Source organism: Chenopodium quinoa, unplaced genomic scaffold (assembly GCF_001683475.1).
Source record: "Chenopodium quinoa cultivar QQ74 unplaced genomic scaffold, ASM168347v1, whole genome shotgun sequence".
Lineage (NCBI taxonomy): Eukaryota > Viridiplantae > Streptophyta > Magnoliopsida > Caryophyllales > Amaranthaceae > Chenopodium > Chenopodium quinoa.
In genome coordinates this window covers 2713585-2735885 of record NW_018744367.1, presented here as the reverse complement: position 1 = coordinate 2735885, position 22301 = coordinate 2713585, and the positions used below count along the sequence as shown (strand labels likewise).

General features: G+C 34.6%; 1 protein-coding gene across 3 annotated transcripts; it reads left to right on the top strand.

Moving 5' to 3' along the window:
- Positions 1 to 1532: 1532 nt before the first annotated feature.
- Positions 1533 to 18947, top strand: LOC110696539 (3beta-hydroxysteroid-dehydrogenase/decarboxylase-like). 3 transcript variants are annotated; one of them, XM_021873862.1, is made up of 13 exons: positions 1533 to 1666; positions 1895 to 2145; positions 2281 to 2370; positions 2489 to 2622; positions 5461 to 5631; positions 7950 to 8075; positions 8758 to 8837; positions 10187 to 10385; positions 10656 to 10761; positions 13195 to 13369; positions 14816 to 14972; positions 18100 to 18166; positions 18254 to 18947. In XM_021873862.1, the coding sequence occupies exons 2-13, from the start codon at positions 1914 to 1916 to the stop codon at positions 18379 to 18381; spliced, it is 1665 nt and encodes a 554-aa protein (XP_021729554.1). In that variant the 5' UTR covers positions 1533 to 1666; positions 1895 to 1913; the 3' UTR covers positions 18382 to 18947. The 3 variants fall into 3 exon arrangements, with proteins under 3 accessions (XP_021729554.1, XP_021729555.1, XP_021729556.1); XM_021873863.1 differs by lacking the exons at positions 18100 to 18166; positions 18254 to 18947 and having other exon boundaries at positions 13195 to 13378; positions 14816 to 14900; XM_021873864.1 differs by lacking the exons at positions 13195 to 13369; positions 14816 to 14972; positions 18100 to 18166; positions 18254 to 18947 and adding an exon at positions 12412 to 12837.
- The last annotated feature ends 3354 nt before the right edge of the window (positions 18948 to 22301 follow it).

The window sequence follows — 22301 nt, the reverse complement described above, 5'->3', positions numbered from 1 at the left end:
ATTTAATTTTACATGCCACGTAGGTTAAAAAAAAAGCTGCAAATAGTGATTTAGCATTAAAATTATTTTCTTAAAAAAAGTCATCTTTTCACATTAGAATCTTTATCCTAATATCCATCAGATGAGATAACATATTCAAAGACAATATTTTGATCAATGAAATTTTTTTTATTATTAACAAAATGAATCGTCAGATAAAAAATTTGAACAAATGAAATTTGATGGTGTATTTTCAAGTGTCATGTAAAAAACTATGATTTACGATTTAACTTAATTTAAAAAAAAATCTTTTAACATTAATTATTTAGCGTGTTTTGTGTGGTTGGCCACACCATATGGCTATAACACTAACCAACGAATAAAATTTGAGCGTATAATATTATGTGTAAAAAAAATACGAATATTGATTTAGGATTATTTAAATTATTTAAAAACAAAAAAATATCTTTTCACATTAAAATTTTTCTATCCTAATATCCGGATAATATAACATATACAAAGACATTATTATGACCAATGAAAATAAATTATATTCTATTTTAGAACTGAAAAAATTAATCGTCACATAAGCAAAATTGACGAATGAGATTTGAGAGTTTAATTTTATGTGTCACATAGGTTAAAAAAAAAAAACTACTAAGAGTCATTTAGGATTTAAATTATTTTTAATAAATACTCCGTGTCTTTGAAATTAATATTAAATATTTAATTCTAATATCTAACGAATAGGATACCATATTTTATAATTTAGTTATTAATTTTAAGCTCAATTTCCACATAACTAACATCAACTAATAAGGTCGCATTATAATTACATAAAATTAATAAAAATTATCTTTAACAAGCAATAACAAATTAATCAAATTTTATACAAAGGTTATCTTTTTGTGAAATTTATTTCTAAAAAATCATGCAATCGCACGGGCTTAAATCTAGTTAAAATTTACAATAAAAAAACCTTTGATATCAACGTACATATTAAGTTCAAGTTTATTTTAAAAAAAATAAATTCTAGTATTAATCAATTAATACTAGTATTTAGTTAGTATTTTGTATTCGTAATTAATAATTAAAAATTGGTAACTAATAATTAGTAATTAATAATATTGATAATAAATGAATAAGAACACAATAATAATGTCCTTTAAAGTCATTTTACATACTTACAATCAATAGCTAACATCTAATTTTACCAAACATATTTACATACAACAAATGGTCAAACAATCACTACAAACGACCAAGTTAAACAACCAGCAACCAACAACCAAGTTAAACAGCAAGCAGTCAACAGGTTATAGCCACTTGCCAAACAAGGTCTTATCTGCTCGAAGATAGATCCTCCCTCATCTACTCGTGATTTAAGAATTTGCTCACCTCATTTTGCCAAACTTCCGTTTGTGAGAGTAAACTGCCGTTTACAAGTATGCCGTAACCATTCCCCAGTGAATTTCCAACTACACCCCTATTTTTAACTTCGAAATGACGAAAATGCCCTGTGATTTTTTTTTTTGTGAAGTTTAATCACGGAGAGCAACAAGTATTTCCTCATGCCAAAACAGGCCATATTGCTTTGGAGCTTTTTCACTGCGTCGTATCCCTCAATCTCAATTCTCCTCTCTCCTCTCTCCTCTCTCCTCTCTCCTCCATTGAAGCAGCTTCTGAGGTATGATCTTTGTTTTCAATCATCGAATACAATTTCACAATCTAATGTTAATCGTTAATTTAATTCTCAGTTTAGGGTCTTCTATGTTGGATCATTGAACTTTTGGTTATAATTACTATAAGATTATAATGGGCGATTTAATTGTTGTTTTTTTCACCTAATTTGTATTTCAACATTGTAAAATTATTGAGTTGTTCGCGTAATATTGATGCAATTGGGGGTGTGTAGTTGTAGTTGAATTTCACTGATGACAAGTCAAGAGAGATGGTGTGTGGTTACCGGAGGAAGAGGGTTTGCAGCCCGGCATTTAGTCGAAATGCTGATTCGGTACGAAATGTTCTGTGTTCGAATAGCCGATTTGGGTCCCTCTATTAAGCTTGATGCTTATGAGGAGGAGGGAACACTTGGCAAGGCTTTGTCGTCTGGCCGTGCTCAGTATGTATCTGCTGATCTCAGAGATAAGGGTCAAGTGCTTAAGGGTAGCTTTGCTTGCCTTTTTCTTTTTATTTATTTACTTTCACATCACTTTCATTAGGTTGCTCGATTCTGCTTTAAAGTGAATTTTCAGGATCTGGAGGATAGCTAATGTTAAGATATTGTTTATTGTATTGCAGTCTGTCATGGAGCTGATGTTGTCTTTCATATGGCGGCTCCGGATTCTTCTATTAATAATTACAACCTCCATCACTCTGTCAATGTTGAAGGTGAACTTTATTAATTACATATACATGTAGTCACATTGGATGTCACAGCTGCATACTTGTCAGAGTATCGCTAATGCCAAGTAGAATTAGTACTATGCTTACCATTATCCTATGGCAGGAACAAGAAATGTGATTGACGCATGTGTTGAGATGCAAGTAAAGAGATTGATTTATACTAGCTCTGCCAGTGTTGTCTTTGATGGGGTGCGCGGGGTTATTAATGCAGACGAGTCTTTATCCTACCCAGTCAAGGTATCAATCTCATTGTTCTACTCTCCGTTTATACTTTCTATGAATTGCAAATTCTAGTTTGTCATTTATTAAAAATGTTTTCTTTCTACTAGAATGTATTAGTGCTATTCATGGGATATATCCTTTGCCAAAATAGGTAATCTTTAATAGTTATTGGGGAACTTAATGGGGGTAGATAGTAGTTATTGGGAGATTACTTTGAGAAATTTGGAGCAAATTGACACTTTTATTTGTATATTGATTTTACATTGTTTATGTACAGTTTTCCTGGCATCTAAACAAGATCCCAAACATATTAAATATACAAATCACATAATAAGTATAAAATAAAAACCCTTTATCTGTGCTTTCCATTAGGTTTACATTATTCTCCTTTAGAGATCAAGAGCTTCATTCATTGCTCCTCTATTTTGTCCATGAATATGATATTAGATTCAATGTTTGCTAGAACGAAAGGAGGTTTAAGTCACTCTCTTAACTTTGTTTGAGAAGGGGGATCGGATATATTTAGGTTAATTATATAGTATAATTAAGCATTTAGTAGTAAATCTAATTGACCTAAAATCGTCCATATAGCTGCCCACTATGATGCCTTTTGGGCCTTGGTGTTTTCTTTTTATCCAAACTCTACTATCCTGGATCTTAGTTGTCTTCTAGCACTACTACTACCTATAATGACGGAATTAATATCTCTTATCCTATTTAGTAATCACATGCTTTATTGAAGGACTTCAATTTCCTTTTATTTCCTGGCATATTTTAACGCGGATGGTGTTATTGGAAAATTATTTCGTGATAGAATTGTTGAATTTTTTGCCTATATAGTGGATAGTGTATATGGAATAAATTTTTATTTGGCATCGTCATTTGAAAGTTTAGTTTGTATCCAATCTTGCAACCATTATGAGGCCCCCCAGAGTTAAGAAGTTTGTCATCTGCAAAACATAAGTGTCTTTAGGGGAAGATAGTAAGGTAATTTTTTTTTTTTTTTTTTTTTTTTTTTATTTTTTTTTTTTATCGTTGTTAAACTATCTAAGTTCATATAATACTACTACAACAACAACAATAATATCAGAGCTAATCCCAATAATAGGATGGGGTTGGCTACTTGACAACGTGAATCAAGAATTTATCTTTTGTAGTTGTTAAGATCATTTCCCTTAATGCCCTTTAATCTTTTTTTCCAAGGCTTTATGCTCTCGTAAAACCAATTTCTTCATATATTCTCAGCTCCTTCCATCTAAGTCTTTGGTCTCTCTCTACTTCTTCTAAGATCTCCACACTACTAGTTCTCTACTTTCTTTTTATTTATTTTATTTTATTTTATTTTATTTTTTTCTTTTTTGAATAGAGCTCTCTACTTTCTTTACTTGTGCATCTACTAGTCTTTCTCGTACATACCTAAACCAACACAATAAATTGTCCCTTTATTATCTCAATGTCATCGGCTCCAACAATTAATTCTCTTTTATTCATTCTCCAACTTTCGTCCAAGCATCTTCTTTCCAACTTTTATTCATAATAAGGTGTTCACACGCATCCATCACAACATACACATGTAACAGATCTTTGCTACTCTTGTTTCCTAATATGATCCTTCCTATGATGCTTGACATTCCCATCCAATATAACATTGCTGGTCTTATATCCACCCTATAGAATTCTCCCTTAATCTTAAAGGTATACTAAAGTCACACAATAGTGACAATATTCCATTTGTTCTCTCCATTTGAGCCACTCAGACCTAATCATATGAGTTACATTTTGTTTAATATCTCCATTCCTCTGTACAATTATCCCAAGTACACGAAAAAATCGTTCATGGAAAACTTCTTACCACCCAATGTTATTGCATCCTCACTTAACTCAATACTGTTTTTTATTGTGAGGTGTGGAGAGGGAGTAAGGGGTAGGAAAAGGCGCTTTTAACAATATACTCCCTCTGTTCCTAAATAATTGACACGTTTGACTTTTTTCACTACGCATTTTCTAACTTTGACCATCGTTTTTTAGTAACATATAATATTTTTTTTAATCATGAAATATATTGTTATATAGGTATTAATATAAAGTTTCATAATATCAAATTATTTATATTTTTTTACAAATAATTTAATCATATATATCTAAAGTTAAACCAGTGCATTGTCATGTGTGCTAAGTTTGACCATGACAATTATTAGGAACGGAGGGAGTATTAATAGATACATGAAACTTGGTAGCCAGATTTGTCCATTGTTAACATGAGATTATGAGGGGAAAAGAAAACATGGTATCCTTTTTTGAGATAGAATGAGGTCACTTGTTCTATCTCTTCCTCTTTTTTAAAGCATTTTGTAACATGCTATACTATTATTAGCTCTGTTGTTGAAGTATGCTAGTCATATCGTGCTGACTACCATCTCAAATCTTGGTTAGATCACAACAATTTTGAAGCAAGAGCTTCCACGCTAACTTATTTTATTAAGTTTCCAATGTGATGATAGCATTGATGGGTATTAAACAATACTGTTACCTCTGTTGTTGAAATATGCTAGTCATACTGCATGACTAGCTTGAATCTTAATTAGTCACTTACAGCAACTTTGATGCAAGCACTTCCCCTGCTAAGCTTAGTTTTATTAATGTTTCAGAATTGATAATAATGCAGAAAATGAGATCAATATACAAGGCAGAGCATTGTTTAGTTTGTTGAATAAATTCATGTGCTGCTGTAATCCTTTTTACTTTACTTCATCCATTTCTATGGCTACTTTATCCTAGTTTGCATGCGAGTTGCTGACTTTTAATTATTATTTTTTTCTTTTATAATTTAGCTCTTATCTTTTGTTCTTTTAGCATAATGATTCTTATTCAGCCACCAAAGCTGAAGGAGAGGCATTGGTCTTGAAGGCAAATGGTGAAAAGGGGCTTCTTACTTGCTCATTGCGTCCAAGCGGTATCTTTGGCCCTGGTGACAAGCTACTAGTTCCATCTTTAGTTGATGCTGCAAGGGCTGGGAAGTCTAAGGTATACATCCTTATACTTATAGTCCTTACAATACTTTCACATGTAGAGAGTTTTATAGCCAAAAGTGAAAGTGCCATAGAATGTGAATTGAAATACTTTTACCTGTGGCTTTTTTCACTCAAATGCATAGGCAGGCATACATAGACAGATAGATGCACAGGATGTACAGACATGTTGGCTGTCAAATACAGGATGTACAGACATGTTGGCTGACAAATGTTATAAAGTTTTTGAGTTCCTATAGGTTGTTTTTACTTTTTTCTGTATAAGTTGAAATTTAGCTTGGTTTCAATGTTTAAGATTGGCTGTCATGTGCTGTGTTCCTTGCTTGTTAAAGCAGTGTGGGAAAACAACTTATTGATCGGTGGTAAACATTGGGAATCAAGATATTAATATTGTAAATGATTTTCTTGATAACTCCAACAGTGAAAGTGTGAAGCTCCACAAAAAAAAAAAAAAAAAAAAAAAAAAAAAAAGGAAAAAAAAAAGAAGAAAAGCCAAGCAAATCATCTTTGATTATACCCCAAAAATTGTGGAACAATGCCATTGTAAACCCATCTGTGCCGGAGACTTATTCCCCTTCATAGCAAACACTGCCCTCCTCAAAAAGTCTTTCCAGCGAAACACTTACTTGAGATGGAATGGGTCTCACTCTAACCCCTGAAATTAGAACCCACTCTGTTGTGATTAATGTCTTCTAGAACTGTGTTGTCTCTCTGATTATAGCATCTACATCATGGAACACCTCCGTAGCGTCTCTCTCTATCTGCTTAAGAAACTCCCTCCTCCCTCGCTCACTGCTTTGTAGAAAAAGCTGGAACAGACATCCCGCTCCCCCACTCACTAGAGAAGTGCTGATTCATTCTGCTGATCTATATTTTCCTCGTTTTATTTTGACGGGCTATTAGGCTATAAAAGAAGTGCTCGTCCACTATGCTAATGTTTTCTTTTTCTCTTTAGAATTAATGATTTTTGTTTCTTGTTAAGTTTAAAAGATTATATCTTTCATTCTCGAATATGAGGCAAAGGCATAGTTGTCCTTATCCTCTCTTGAGTTATAACTCTTCATGCGTGTTTTCTGGTAAATTTTTTTTTTTTTAAAAAAAAAAAAAACCCCAGAGGCCTATGGATCTTCAAATCCTTTCTGCAAAGCCCATCTCCCTTACTTGACCCTGTCCTTTGTATTTGTAATTTTTAATTTAAATTTGTTCTTATCAAATTTGAAATTGATGTAAAGTTTTCGAGGTTGATATCCTACTCTTGTATGTTTAGGAAAAAGTTATGCTTCTGATAAATATCATAGCCTCGTCGGTGTCACGTGCAATTTATTGTTGGTGTAATGTAAACAAATTGGAAAAATAAAAAAAATTCAACCTCAGCATTGTTTTATTGGAGTCTGGCAACATGATGTTGATTCTTGAACATACTGGAAAGACTATAATTTTTATTACCTCATTCTGCTACTTAGTACTCTGTATATTGTAAAGAGTAGAGAATTTAGATGTATGTTGACTAATATGAGTTTAATTTTTTTTTTTCAAGAATTTTAATAGTGTCAATCACGCATATCAGCTTTAATAATATACATTAATAATTTATGATGTAATAGAGAGTTAATTATAGATGTTATGATCTGATTTGAAACACATGCTACAAAAATGCATTCAGCAAAACTGCAAGTTGACCTTGGCCTTACTTAAAATTCACATTTATCATTGGCTTTAAAATTTACTAAAATAGTTCAGCTCAAGACTGTTGGAGTAAATGTGAGGATCAATTCTTATCTGTACACTTGGCCCAAAATGATGCATGTATCTAAAGTTTGTATTAGAATTATACCTCTAGAACTCATTGATGAAAAGTATGCTATGTGGAATTTCTTTTCCCTTACGCATAACCAGGTTTTTGTGAATAAAGGAGTATAAACTATAATGAAACTTATGAGTTGAAATGGAAATAAGTACTTCCTCCATTTGATGCTAATTACTACATGTAGGGGAGGCACTTATATTAAGGAATCCATGTGAATAGGAGAGAGATATAAAAAGAGAGAGACATGATGAGGGAGAGAGGTAGAGAAACCAAATAACCAAAAATGGATGTGTAGCAATTGATATGATTATGTGAAGTTTCCAAAGTAGTAAATGTAGCAATTAAATTAGAAAAGAGGAAGTAATTGGACTAATCAATATAATCCCTTTGATTTTTTTTGGTTCCACCCTTTTATCCCCCTTCCCCCCTCTCTTTTTGCTGTGATCCCCCCTTGTGTTTTTCTTCTATGAAGCAACTGACATTTTTGTGTATGTAATCATAAACAGTTTATCATAGGAGATGGAAATAATATGTATGATTTCACCTACGTTGAAAACGTTGCTCATGCCCATATATGTGCTGAAAGAGCTCTAGCATCTAAGGGAACAGTTGCAGAAAAAGCTTCAGGGCAGGTATTTTTCCATTCATTTTTTGAGCATTATTCTTCGCTTCTACAGTTTTAAACATATGCTACTCAATACTAGACTAGAGAATGCCGAAAGAAAAAAAAAAATATATTTTTATTCCCATTGTTCCATAATTAGTTTACATCTTCCAATTTGGGATGCCTTACAAATACTTAACCTTTGTTAAGTAAGTTTCCTCCCTACTTTTTTCTTCGAAATTGGGCTTCACACCCTCCCACCCACTTTTTATTTTATATTTATTTTCTGATCTACTTTTTCACTCTCCATAATTTTTATGCAATGTAAATGTAAATTATGGGACAGAGGAAGTTTTTACAATTGTTAGGTGTATGTATATATTTTTTAAATTTCAACTGTGGACTTCAAGCAGTTTTGACAAAATTTAATATAATGTCTATCACAAAATCCAATTCCTTTTAAACTTTTATTATAGACGTTGGTGTAAGGTCCTATGTTTCCTGTCATGGGTTTGCAATCAAGTGTACATATGGTTTGTACCGTAAGGAGTATATGGCTATTCCATTTACCTAGGAGTAGATTTTTTTAGTTATTCTGGCCATAATAATTGAACCCCTTTTAGTGATCCTTATATTTTTCTAAATTTTTTTTTGAAACCATTTTAGCCATTTATAATTCAAAAAGGTTTAGTGTTATTATTGATTTTCAGGCATATTTCATTACAAATATGGAGCCAATCAAATTTTGGGAATTCATGTCACTCATACTTGAGGGTCTAGGTTATGAAAGGTATCTCTCATCCCTTAGTTTTGTTTTCTTTTTCTTTTATTACTCTGTAATTTCCCCCCCTTCCCTTACACCTTCTGCTATAGGTTCTGGAGTCTAAGCACTGATAGTTTGTTCCAGCAAGTATTCCACCTAATCTAATGATTTCGTAGTCAGTCCAATGTAGGAGGCTTGTCATTTTGGGAAAGTTTACCCCCATCTTTAGCAACATTGTGTATGCAGTATATTACATAGAATTGGCTGGGAGTAAAGTTTTTTATTTTGTTTGGGTAATGAGTATAATGAAATGTTTGTTCCTGATTGCTGATTCTTGTGACAAGAAAACTTAGAGAATTGGTTACACTCCCTCTATCCCACCAAGATTTCCCAATTACCTATTTTGGACATCCTATTGACCTTTTCCCATTCCCTTTGTGGTGTGTCCATGTGCTTTGATTAATACAATGTCACATGCTTACACATAAACCAACTCTTTAAAAAGTTAAATGGGGGATATAGAGAAAATTTATTGTGATGGAGGGAGTGAATTTTGTAACAAAAAAGACTTAAATGGGGTTTTTTTTTTTTATTATTATTATTTTTTTTTATATAATTTATTTTGAAGTAGGCATTTTCCAAATTCATGCTTTTCCCTATTTTTTTATATATGGCAATATTATCTCTTTTCCTCTGACGAAGTTCTGCCTTTTTCCTCTAGCCTCTTAACTGATTTATAATGTAATTCTAGCTATACCCCTCATATGTCTGGTTCATTATGTTTATTTTGCTCTTTTGGGATTAAGTGAAAAACCTCGCTAACACACTAGTTCTCTGGTTAATGCCTTGGTATTTGGTAATACCGTAACAGTGTAACACTATGGATCAAAAGTTGGTAAAATCCATATGCTTTGTTTGTTTATTTTTATAGTTGTTATGTAATTTTAGCTATACCCCTCATATGTATGGTTCATTATGTTTATTTTGCTCTTTTGGAATTAAATGAAATACCTCGCAAATGTACTAGTTCTCTGGTTAATGCCTTGGTATTTGGTAACAGTGTAACACTATGGATCAAAAGTTTGTAAGATCCATTTGCTTTGTTTGTTTATTTTATTAGTTGTGTTTGATTTAGTGGAGTTGTTTTCCTTTTGGTTATTGCGAGAAGTTATGATTGTTGCATTAAGGGAGTTGACTTTTTCCATTTTGCGCACCACTTATTTGAAGCATGGTATAAAAGTTTGGTCTTTTATATTCTTTACATTTCGAACTTCATGAAAATTTTGTTGTGATTATGACATTGGATTTGTACAGCTTGAATTTCCTAGTGGAATTGAGTTTAACCGTCTTACTCGTTTAATTTTATGTTTTCTCAGGCCAAGAATTAAGATTCCTGCATTTATTATGATGCCTATTGCACATTTGGTGGAGCTTATTTACAAATTATTGGCCCCTTATGGTATGAAAGTTCCACAGCTGACACCTTCAAGAATCAGGCTCCTTTCTTGCAACAGAACATTTAATAGCTCGAAAGCCAAAGATCGACTTGGCTACACACCAATTGTATCACTGCAGGTTTCATTTTATTTAGTTATATGTAATCTCTAGCTCTTATGTGATCTGTTTCCAATAGATGCATAAGTTTCTATGGGAATGTTTTTAACCTTGGAAATTATTTTCTACATAATACTTCGTGATAAGCTACTGATTTCACAAAATAATAAATCATAATTATTTTCTTTTGTGTGTAAAGATTCAGTCTTGGGAATGGTTTTAGATTGGTAGTTAAGGCTTTTAAATTTTTTATAACACATTGGTGTAATCTTTGCTGTGTTTTGATCACAGGAGGGTCTTGAGAGAACAATTGAGTCCTACTCGCACTTAAGAGCAGAACATCAGCCTAAAAGAGATGGACCATCTAAAGTGCATAGATATCTTGGAGGTGGAAGAGGTAGTTGTTAATTCCTCTATTATTCTTATATGCTACTTTCTGTGTTTATTTGCATCTGCTATCAACTTTAAGTATTAATTTTATAACAGCCCATTATTTGAAAGTTTGCACTTGAAAATGTCAAGGAGATGGAATATGAACCCAATTCTAGAATTATAATGACAATAAACATACTATAACATGAGTAAAGTGAAAGTGTAATTTTTTATGGTTATTAAATAAGTAGCAGATGATTATTAGGAGCTAGTATAAAAAATAAGTCAAATAGCTTGACTGGTGGCACAAAAATACCCTTGCCACTTAGGCTAGATAAATCATCAGCCACTTACAGACCTGTAGGTAAATTAATGGACTGAACCTTGAGTTAGGATGATAATTGATAAGCTAGTCTGGTAAAAAATGAACAGTCTTGAATATGAATTGCAAATGAGATTTTGGTACTGAAATGAACTTTTTGAGTGAAATAGGGCTGTTTTGTTCCCAAAAATTTGATAAGCTAGTCTGGTAAAAACTTGGCTCTTGGTACTTCTTGGTTGGTTCTTTATCTCTCTCATATCCTATAATTTTTGCTCTCAAAATTTTGGGGATGGTGGATGGCAATGGGTTTTGGACTCTCTCTTACATCCTATATATTTTGCCCTCAAAATTTTGGGTTGGTGGTTGAGATGGTAATGGGTTTTGGACTTGATGGTTGGGGTTGTTGGTAAGTAATGGTTTGGGTATTGTTGGGGTTAAGGTTTTATAGAAGGATGGTGGTGGTCAAGATTGTGATGATGCAGTTGAAAATCTAATTTGATGGCAGTGTCAGATTGAATTTCTGGTGGGCGGATGGTAGGCAGAGTTAATGGTGGGTTTTTCATGGCAGCCTGGCAGGCGGTTGGGTATGTGGTGTAGAGATGGGAAGGTGGAAATGAGGTAATCTTCAAATCCCAAGTAAGAAGCAGGACTTGATGTAGAGGTTTATGGGGAATCCCAAAAGGGAGAGCTGGAAAGAAAATTAAAAAATATCCAACCAATCACAAAGGGATTTAAAAATATGAATTCCCTTTCCCTTTCGTGATTCCCCTCGATCAAACAGCCCCCTAATCTCCTGTGAGAAATTACAAAACTTTGCTTGTGCTTATTCAATATATGATACTTTTTTATGTTACCTCTAATCTTTAATTATTAAATATTGCAAATATAATATATATCCCTCCCCTTTTACCATGGTAGCAACTAGCAAGTATGGAGGCACGTGTCATAAATGACCTTTTTCATTGTTCTCTTTATAAATACATGTATGAAAATGCATAAATTAGATGCTTGATGGCCATCTATATTTGATTACATTTGGTGTATGCTGTTCACCCCCACTCAAATCTGTGCTCCCTTCTGTTTAAAACTAAGGAAATGTTAAGAGTGAGGTGACCTAATAGTTTATAGAAATAAAAAGAGGAGTGTGAGGTTTGAGTTCTGAAGTTTTCTACATTACCAGTACTAATGAAAACAATGAAGTAGAGATAAAACATTGAAGATGAAAAAGCAAACTTTGTTTTTGAAGAGTTGCTGAATAAAGGGACACTGATAAGAATTTGAACCCCATTGCACCTTGGTATGTGTTCTTTCGATTCTACACTCATCTCCGTAATCAATTTATTGTTTCAAAAGGTACACAAGAAGAGAAGGGGCTTTTGCATGAGAATTTCGTGATGGAGAAAGCTAAAGAGACTTAAAGAGGACATTGAGGAGGATGAAGATGAAGACGAAGATGGAGGGTTTTTCTCCGGTTGAGGGGGGGGGGGTGGGAGGGTGGGGTTGGGGGAGATTCAATGTGTTTATTTGGTTTTTAAATTGAAGGTGAAATTGGCCTATGTGACATAAGGTCCATTATTTAATACCTCTGTCATTTGATGTACCCAAGGGGTGTGTATTGTTTTTTTTTCCCCTTTTTCTTTTCCAATGCCATAAAGCTTTAATGCCAATCAAACACGAATAAACATATTGCCTTGTTTAAGTTTGCTTTATATTTTGGCAGTGTTAAGAGTCTGCACTATCAGTATTAATGATGTCTAATGGAACTTCTTTGTAAATTTAGTCTATCTGTGCTTACTTAATCATCGTTGATTGTTAGAATTGGTGAAATATTTATCTTCAAATATTCTTATCCGTTGTTTCATTGCACCATCAGTTTAGCATGTGAATTCTGATGTTCTTATAAGTAATATGGAATCACTATGGGAAATAATTGGAGAAGCATTTCTATTCAATATTTCAAAAGGATCTTGGGTGTATCTCTGTATTTGTAATATTATAATCTATTATCTTTTTATGAAATTAGTCTGATATCCATACTTTTCTGAAACTTTTATTTGACGTTCCATTGTCTTATTAGCAATATATTATTTTTAACTGTAAATGTTTTTGATAAAAATATATTGGTACCCCCTGCAGTTGCTGATGTACTCTTATGGAAGGACAAAAGGCAAAGCCTAGCCACCCTGCTTATTTTCCTTGCGTTTTACTACAACTTCGTCGCATCTGGATATACCATTGTTACAACAGTTTTCAAGCTCATATTGTTGGCATCAGTGTTCCTCTACATTCATGCCAATTTGCCTGAAAGAATGTATGATTGGTTTGTTCCCTCTATCTTTACTCCATCCTTCCTTCTAGTTTCCCTTCTTCCCTTAACCCGTTTAAAGTTAGGGGAAAATGTTAAAGGAAGCCTGCTGTTTCGAATTGTGGAGAACTCCACATCCAAGGATGGGGTGTAAAATTGGACAATTTAGATTGGAGTTTTCTTAGGCTCAAATCCATACTGAAGTCGTTTGGATTGGTACCAATTATGGAACAAGCTCAAAACCATTTTTTATCTAATATTATTTTCAGTTCTGGTGATGCTCTTTTAGTTGTTTCTTTTCCATAAATTTTTTTTTTGAAATATTTGGCTAATTTCTTTGTACAGCTGAAACCATATATCAGTGTAAATAACTTAGTTACTTAAGTCCTTACTAAATATTACACGAGTTATGGACTTGTAAACATGCGTATGCTTGAATCTCTGGCATACTTCATATTGTGCTAAGATTTTTATTTTGTTTGTTTCTTATTTTGTGGCTTATGCCGTTTATTCGGAACAAATTATTGAGTATATCCTAACCCAAAGTCCATGTTATTATAATCGATCCTAAACCAGAATTTAAAAAAAAAAAAAAAAAGGTTCAAGTTAATTGTATTGCTAATATGGTATCGGACTTTGGATATAGTGTGAATAACTTGCACACTAATTTATGGGTAAAGGAATCCCTTGTACATAGCAGTTGGGAAGCAAAACATGACCAATCCACTGTTTTTAGAAGTAATAAAAATTCTTGACTCACTCTTTTGACCATTTATGGAAAGGCGAAATCATCTGCGATGTGCTGCTCCATCTTACAGTGCAGCTCCCAGCAAAGCTCTTTCATCATGTTGTTTAGATACATTTGAATCCATGGCAAGATCTGCAGACTACTGAGACAATGTTTGGTTGTCCCAAGTATTTAGGCTATGCAGCTTTAAGATGCATTGTGTTCAACTTTATTTTAATCAATTTTATATTCTGTTACTTTCCTTCAAGTTTGTCTATTGGACTAAGTCAAGAACAACAAAGCCATGCCCATCCCTCACCCTTCCCCTAGGATGTTAATTCACAAATATTTGTTTGACGATGATAGGATAATTTTATTGTAAGGATACAAGAGTAGACGAGGGGTCGAGTTGTGGGTGATCTGGTCGGATAGAAAAGCAAAAAATTCCATGGCTGGGAATCTTCATTGAATACTCTATCTAAGCGAGTGGTGTGTTTAGCTTAATGTGGTTTCATTCTCATTGGGCTTTCCCAAACATGTCCCCTTCTGATGTTTTGCGAGATTGGAGTTATTTAATTCTTGTGTCTTGTTTATTGGTGGAATCTGATCCCTTTCTTTGTATCTCCACTTTTTCAATTGGTTGATTTTATTTTTTCTCTAGATAAAACCTACATAGGTGAAAGATCATTTAGTTGGAATTCTAAAGGGAAAATTCTCTTGTGCAGATTTGGATGTACTGTTGAGAAAGTTCCTGTATCTGCTTTCCACTGCTCTGAGGAGAAATCACGTAAAGCTGCTCTTTCACTTGTTTCTCGGTGGAATACTGCAGTTGGTGTTTTAAAATCGCTTTGCAGGGGCAATGATTGGATGTTGTTTCTTAAGGTAATACTTATTCTCTATGGTATGATGCTTGTAGCCCATATTTTCACTTTTTGCTGGAAGTGGAGGCATCATTTGTTGTCTTTTCGGTAATGTTTGTTTTAGTATATGCTATATTTGCTATAATTTTGATTAGGGAATAGCTGGATAGGGATCACTTGTGGCACTTATCCAAGTTTGGAACTTCTGTTAGGACTATGTTTTCCTCTTTTTGGGTCAGGCACGTGTGTGAAATTGCAACAAATAACTGTTTCAGAGCCTTAATTACATAAGAATTGGGGAAGGGTATGTGGATTCGGTAAATCTATTTATAAATTTAATCTAGTCTTGGAGATAGACAATGTGACTCAATTGACGCTGGCATTATATCAGTCACGTCTGATAGCCATGGAAAATCAGTATCAGTTAAGATATAACGAGCCCAATATTCACTTACAAAGGTAACTCAAGAGAGAGTTACAGTTGCTGGGTAGAAAAATGAAAATGGATAGTAAAGATGATAAAGAAGAGAACATCTTGGGTATAATTCTTGAAAAACTGTAGGAAAATGTAGAGCATCTCCCTTTAAATGTGTATGCTTATCTGGGTATAATCCTTTGTAGATCATCTTTTCCTTTATCCATGTGAGGTTATTCTTGCTAATCAAGCATTTGGCATATTGCTAATTGTTATGTAGGATTTACCATGTAATTTGACTTTTTAGTGATGAGGTTGCATTACATTTTAATGTTTGCAAAATGTGCATTGTACCAAGAGCGCTGGGGTACATATTTCGCTAATGCAAATATACCATTTAAAAAGGTTAATATGAAATTGACAAGGGAAGAAAAAGAAAAATGTAGCCAGATCAAAAGACAGCCTGGGTGATGGACATTATTCCCCCACCTTGGTCTCATCTCTTGATTTAGCAATTCAATTTTGAGATCTATATTTCTTGTAAGCCTAGGCTATCTATGTTCACTGATTGAGGCATCTCATGGGGAAGTTGAACGACGTTATCTCTAGAAAAGTGAATGTGTGCAGAGTTGCTTCTCTGATACACCAAATAATTGGAATACTTTGTTCTTCCTTTTGCTATGCAGTGTTTCATGTGTGAGTAGGTACAAAAATTTTACATGGAATCCTTAAGTAAGCCTCTTTGGAACCAAACTGCATCAGTGTTTGGTTGACACGGGAAATAAATTCCCATGGGATTATAGGAAGTTGTATTTCATGGGAAGTTATTACCCTCATGAAATTCCTAGGAATTTCACAAAGTTGTTTGGTTATGATATTGGAAAGTTGAAATTCCCATGAATTTTGATTGACCAAGGGGAACCTTGGTAATTTACTTCCTATGTTTTTTGGGAAGTTGAAATTCCCATGAATTCCAACTTCTTCCATTTTTGCTTTTTTGTGTTAATCAAACAAGTATCCAATTTGTCGATTCCCATGATTTTTCACTTCCCCCATTTTATTTTGTCAACCAAACAAGCTCAGACATTTTTATTTCACTGAGCTCAAAAGGGTTGACAGCACAACCTAACCCTGATAAGTAACAAGTCCACACTCATCTTGAATTCCTTATATGGAATTAGGGGGGGAAAGTTGGTACACTGGTGCGAGAAAACAATTGAAGGAAGTTATCAATTTGAATCAGAAAGATTGTGGAAGCTTGCAAATAGAGAACGAGAATATGTTTTAAGAAAAATCTAGGAGCACCCTCTTTATTCTTTATTCTTTTCTCGGTGTATCCAATATCCTTTTTCCTTGAGATCAAAAAGCTAAGTGGTCATTGGTAGGAGTTGGTGCAGATTATAATTGGAAATTGCGTGAATAGCAGTAGCTTACAAATGGAGGTCTGACATGGTAATGAATTATTAATGTACTAGAAATGAGAGAATTAGAGAGAAATGGGTAAATTAGAAAACGACAAAGACAGGTATAATGGGGATCCAAGATAGAGGATAGGGGTTAGAAATGATAAAATCCCCATTACTAAAAGTCGTCAAAATACTGCCATATTCTCAATACTCCCTTCATCGAAGATTACTGCTTTATTTAATATTTTTGGATGTCCTAATTGCTGCTTTTTACCAGACATGTTTTGTACTTCTTGATGTATGAGCTAGAGACATGCTCAATATTTGTGCAAAACAAACTGAGAAGTCATTTTTGAGGACAGAAGGTGTATAAGAGGATCTTTTAAGTTCCTAAAATCCAGCTTTCATTTTATCCTTGGATTATCACTTACCTTGATTTGAGATAATATGGTACTCGCTGTACCGTTTTACGTGAATTGGAGCTGGCTGACAAAAGATGCTAGGAACTGATGCATCAAGATTCTTGAAGTTAGAAAGTATACCAAGAGATGTGGGTGCACTTATAGTGACAATGCCAAATTCTTAGAATAGGTTATATCCTCAACTATTATGTTTGGTCTATCCTACTAGTAAGCATGCCAATGGAGTCATTTCTGATGGAGTATATGAATATGGAACACAGAGTCAATTTCCTGTCCTAATTGATCAACCAATCTACCCATGCTTCATAGCTGGAAACTAGATATTGTGATAGCTCCCTGTGTTTTTTGTGAAAGACTTGGCATCCTGTTCAAGTATTTTCCATTTGTTGTTTCTATTGTACTCCTTGATCCTACAATGAAGGAGAGGATCAGGGGAGTCTTGAACGTCTCATTTCTCCGATTCTCCCTGTTCTAGTAAGCTTCAACATATTTGCTAGTACTTTCACTGTATCATAATAATGGGCCATGAACCGGGGCAGGTTTTCAGCAGTGTCTATTAAAATGATATTAGATTAATATACTAATCTAAAGATAATTCTACAGGCTCCTTTTGATATTTTAGATTGATACATTTCTTTAATTAATTATTGTTTATAGTTGGAGAAAATTATGGCTAAACTTTACTGTAGCTACTGAAAGTATAATGTTCTATGCCCTTGATCTCAATCAATCTAGTAGCGATCACAGCTAATGCGGATTGTTTTATTGCAATTAATTGTAGCCATTGTTAAAACCTTGTTTTCAGACATTGTCAAAGCTTCTACGAGTTCTTTTGCTGTTTTATTCAATTTGAAGCTTAGATTGTATGAATGTTAGCCATTTTAATTGTTGTTATAAATGAAACAGGTTGTCACGATGCTTCTGATTGTCAGTCTGTTAGGATTTATATCTTTTCAGCGGCTATATTTGGTTGGTAAGCTACCTATCATATTCCCACTTTATAGTGTTACTATATGTTGCTCTTTTAAAGCTAACCTGCAGTTATGCTTTGGCATTGTAGGAATGCTAATGATCTTTGTAGCGTTCTACATCTATGATAAGAAAGAAGAAGAAATTGATCATCTAATATCAAGGGTTACCAAATGTGGTAGCAAGTTGAAATCCTACACGAAGACGAAAGATCTATAAGTCTTTACCACTGGTTGCCAGTTGGTGGTATGCTCATTCTCTTCACATGTGACTCGCTTCGAGTCAGAGATGCCATAAATTATTAAGGGCTTGGCTTGGGCTGTTCCTTTTTCTTTATTTTACAGTACTTACTTTGGTGAAGGTCAAGGAACTATTCTATCTCAGTGTTACAACCCTAGACATGTACAGCTTTTTTGGTTCGTGTTACGGAGTTTGTAGGATGATAGTAGCCATGGGCCTTGAAACAGTTTTCCATATTACTGGTTCTTAAAAGCCTGGTGAAATTTAGGGTCCATGTGTTTGGGACGGGGAGAGTCTTGTGCTTAGTCGTGATGTAACTTTTCAAATTTAACGCACTTTGGCGGCATTCGTCTCCTAGGATAGAAATTGAGTTGTTTTTGGCAATTGAAGGTTTGTTAGTTACCCCACTTATGGGATTAAGGATTTGATTGATTAATTGATTGGTTGATCATTGAATGTATTTTTCAACTTGTAACTATAAATATATTCGACCCAATTCTTGTAAGTTTTGGTGCATTTTATCCATTAAAAGTGTAGTGCATATCTAGAATAGGAAAAAATAGATTGCTGGAAAGACAAGACTTTAGAGTTTAGATATATGCTTCCTCCGTTTCATATTAATTGACGCGTAAACTATAAGAGTGTTTTACTTAGAATACTTACCATTAACTTCGACCCAAACAACGACAAAGGGATCCCGCTACCTTAATACAAGTAGAGCTGTCAAAAGCTGACCTTACCCAAAAATTTTACCCGAACTCGATCATGACCTACCTGTTTGAACCCGAGAAATTGGTGACTCGAACCCGATATGACCCGACCAGAAACCAACCCGAGACTCGAGTTAACCTTAGGATTCGTGACTCGAACCGAACATGACCTACGTGAGATGACCCGACCCGAAAATAACCCGTCAATTATTGACCTGAACTAAACACGACCTGAACCCGAGATTGACCCAAACCCATTTTCACCCGTTGAAACCCGAAATCAACCCGACCTGTTACTAACCCGACTTGGATTCAACCCGACCTGGATTCAACTCGACCTGTTACTAATCCGAATCGAATTCAACCCAATCTGTTTTTAACCTGACCCAAACTTGATGTAACCCGACCCGAATAGTAATGCAATTAACTCAAATTGACCCGAACCGAGCTAACTCGACCTAAACACTCAAATTGACAAATCTACCTTTAACATTGATTCCTTAAATCAACTTTTCCACACCACACACATATCTTAACTCTTATACTCTTATCTAATATAGCTAGTAATCTAGTTTAGCACATTAATGCTTTAAAATGTTTTCCTTAATGAAGCTAGTTGATCGAGAAGGATTGTAATATGAATCATAAAGCTTATACAAAGTAATAAAGAATGGAGTATTAAATTGGCAATACATGAACTGTTAACAAACCAATACGAAAAATGTACCTGAACTCGATATGACCCGACCTGAAATCAACTCGAGACCCAAATTTAACCCAATATTTGAGACCAGAATCCGAACATGACCCGACTTGGAAATGACCCGACCTGATTATAACGCGCAAATTATTGACTTGAACCGAACCCGACTCGAACCCGAGAATGCCTTAATCGTTTTAACCCGTTAAAACCCGTATTAAACCCGACTTATTATTCACTCGACCCAAATGTAACCCGAGTTGTTATTGAGCCGACCTAAACCCGATAAGATGTATGACCCGTCACAAGCATGACCCAACCCAAACCCAACCCGCATAGGTTACGACATTAACCCAAATTGACCAGATTCGAATTGACATGAGCCACACTAACCCGACCCAAACCTAACCCATTTACCCAAATTGACAGCTCTAAATACAAGATCCTCCTACAAACCCTTCCGCCGAAAATCAATTTAGTAAAGGATCTATTGATATACTTAGTGTTTAGACGAAAGCTCCATAAATTCCATAAAGGTTTGAGGTTAACACCGAAATCTACGGACTGCAGTCTCAAGCATGACCCAACCCAAACCCGACCTGCATAGGTTACGACATTAACCCAAATTGACCCGATCCGAATTGACCTGACCCACACTAACCCGACCCAAACCCAACCCGTTTACCCAAATTGACAGCTCTAAATACAAGATCCTCCTACAAATCCTTCTGCCGAAAATCAATTTAGTAAAGGATCTATTGATATACTCAGTGTTTAGACGAAAGCTCCATAAACTCGATAAAGGTTTGAGGTTAACACCGAAATCTACGGACTGCAGTCGGATTTGGGGTAATACGAAATGCTGGGCTTTATCATTTTACATAACCACCAACGACTAACGAATTCATCTATTCGACAGGTAAGGAAACGTCGTTAGTTCACACCAAACCGACGTCGCAAACGGTTTGCAAAACCGAAGCAAATGGAGCTCTTAACGATAAGCATAGTGATTGCGATTAATGGATTGACAATTTTTGTTGATCTATTAGACCAACTTGTATTTGCTCAGTATAGGCTGCCTCAAAGTATTGAAAGTAACCAATGAACACCTTCCTGTCCTCCTCTATCTCTCAGTTTCCAAGTGCACTCGACGTTCTCCATTGAAGCGCACTCCATGTTCTCCATTGATATTTATAACCTCCATTGAAGCAGCTTCTAAGATAAGTTGTTATTATTTCATTTTGTAATCATCGATTATCAATTTCACAATCTAGGGTTAATCGTTGATCTAATTTAATCTAATTGTCTATATACTAAATTTAAGGTTCGATGTTTTCAACAATTGGTTCTAATTACTAACTTATGAGCCTAATTTTATAAGTGAATCATCTATGCCTTTTCTCCCTAAAATTATGTGATTTTAATAATTGAATCAAATTTGGTTGCTTATGTGTTGCAGAACCCTTTAATGTTAGGATTGAACTATCAATTATTTGATTTAGTTTGTCTAGAAAACATAACTGCAATGTTGATTGATTGAACACCTTTTAAATTGAAATTGTGTTGGAATATTTAGAGTGTCGGAGTGGAGCGTGCTTTACTGTTTGATCGCGCTCGCGCTAACCAGGCGCGACCCGCGATGAAACCGCGCCAAAACCGCGATGAGTTTCTGGAAATCTGGCAAGTCTTTGGAGGAGCGCCCGCTCCTCCAGGTGGCGCGCCCGCGCCACTATTAGGCGTGGCCCGCGCCTAAATCGCGACAAAATCGCGTCAACTTTCTGGAAAATCAGAAAGTTGGGATTCCAGAAGAGGAGCGCCCGCTCCTCCCGGTGGAGCGCCCGCGCCATCTGTTTTTCGCGAATTTTTTGACGGTGAAGTCTTTATTAAAGACTTGATTTCGGGATAGAAGATATACAGAACTTTATTCTCTAATATTCTCCCTAAGATATTCTCCATAATTTCTCTCAAAAATCTTGCAAACTTTTGTGAGAAATCTTCTTGATTTTTTCCTTCTTTGTGAATTATTCATCATCAATTTGTTTCTTAGTGCAAAGAACAATTGGGCTGACTTTTGTATCTCAAAGAGTATTTCCGGATCAAACCCAAGCACCATTGTGGGGGAAATTAAACTCTTTAGGAATGTATTCATACGCCTAAGTCAGTGTATCAAGGATTGAGACTCAAGTGGTCACCGGTTTTTCTCATGTTCATGTTGGTTGTTAAAGCTTGAAGTAGAGGCAAGTATATTATCTTTCACAACTAGTGTTTTTCATTGTATTTTCTGTAATACTTTGGTAATTTGGTGTTTGGTTGAAATACATTGATTTGTATCTGGATTATTGTATAATTTGATTTTGATCATACACAGTTAGGTTTTGTTCCCACAATTATTAAAGTAGTTCTTGTTATTGAATTACTTGAAAACCTAACAATCTAAAAAGTTTAAGCAAACTTAGCAAGCATGTCTAGTGTGAAAGAATTGACCACAA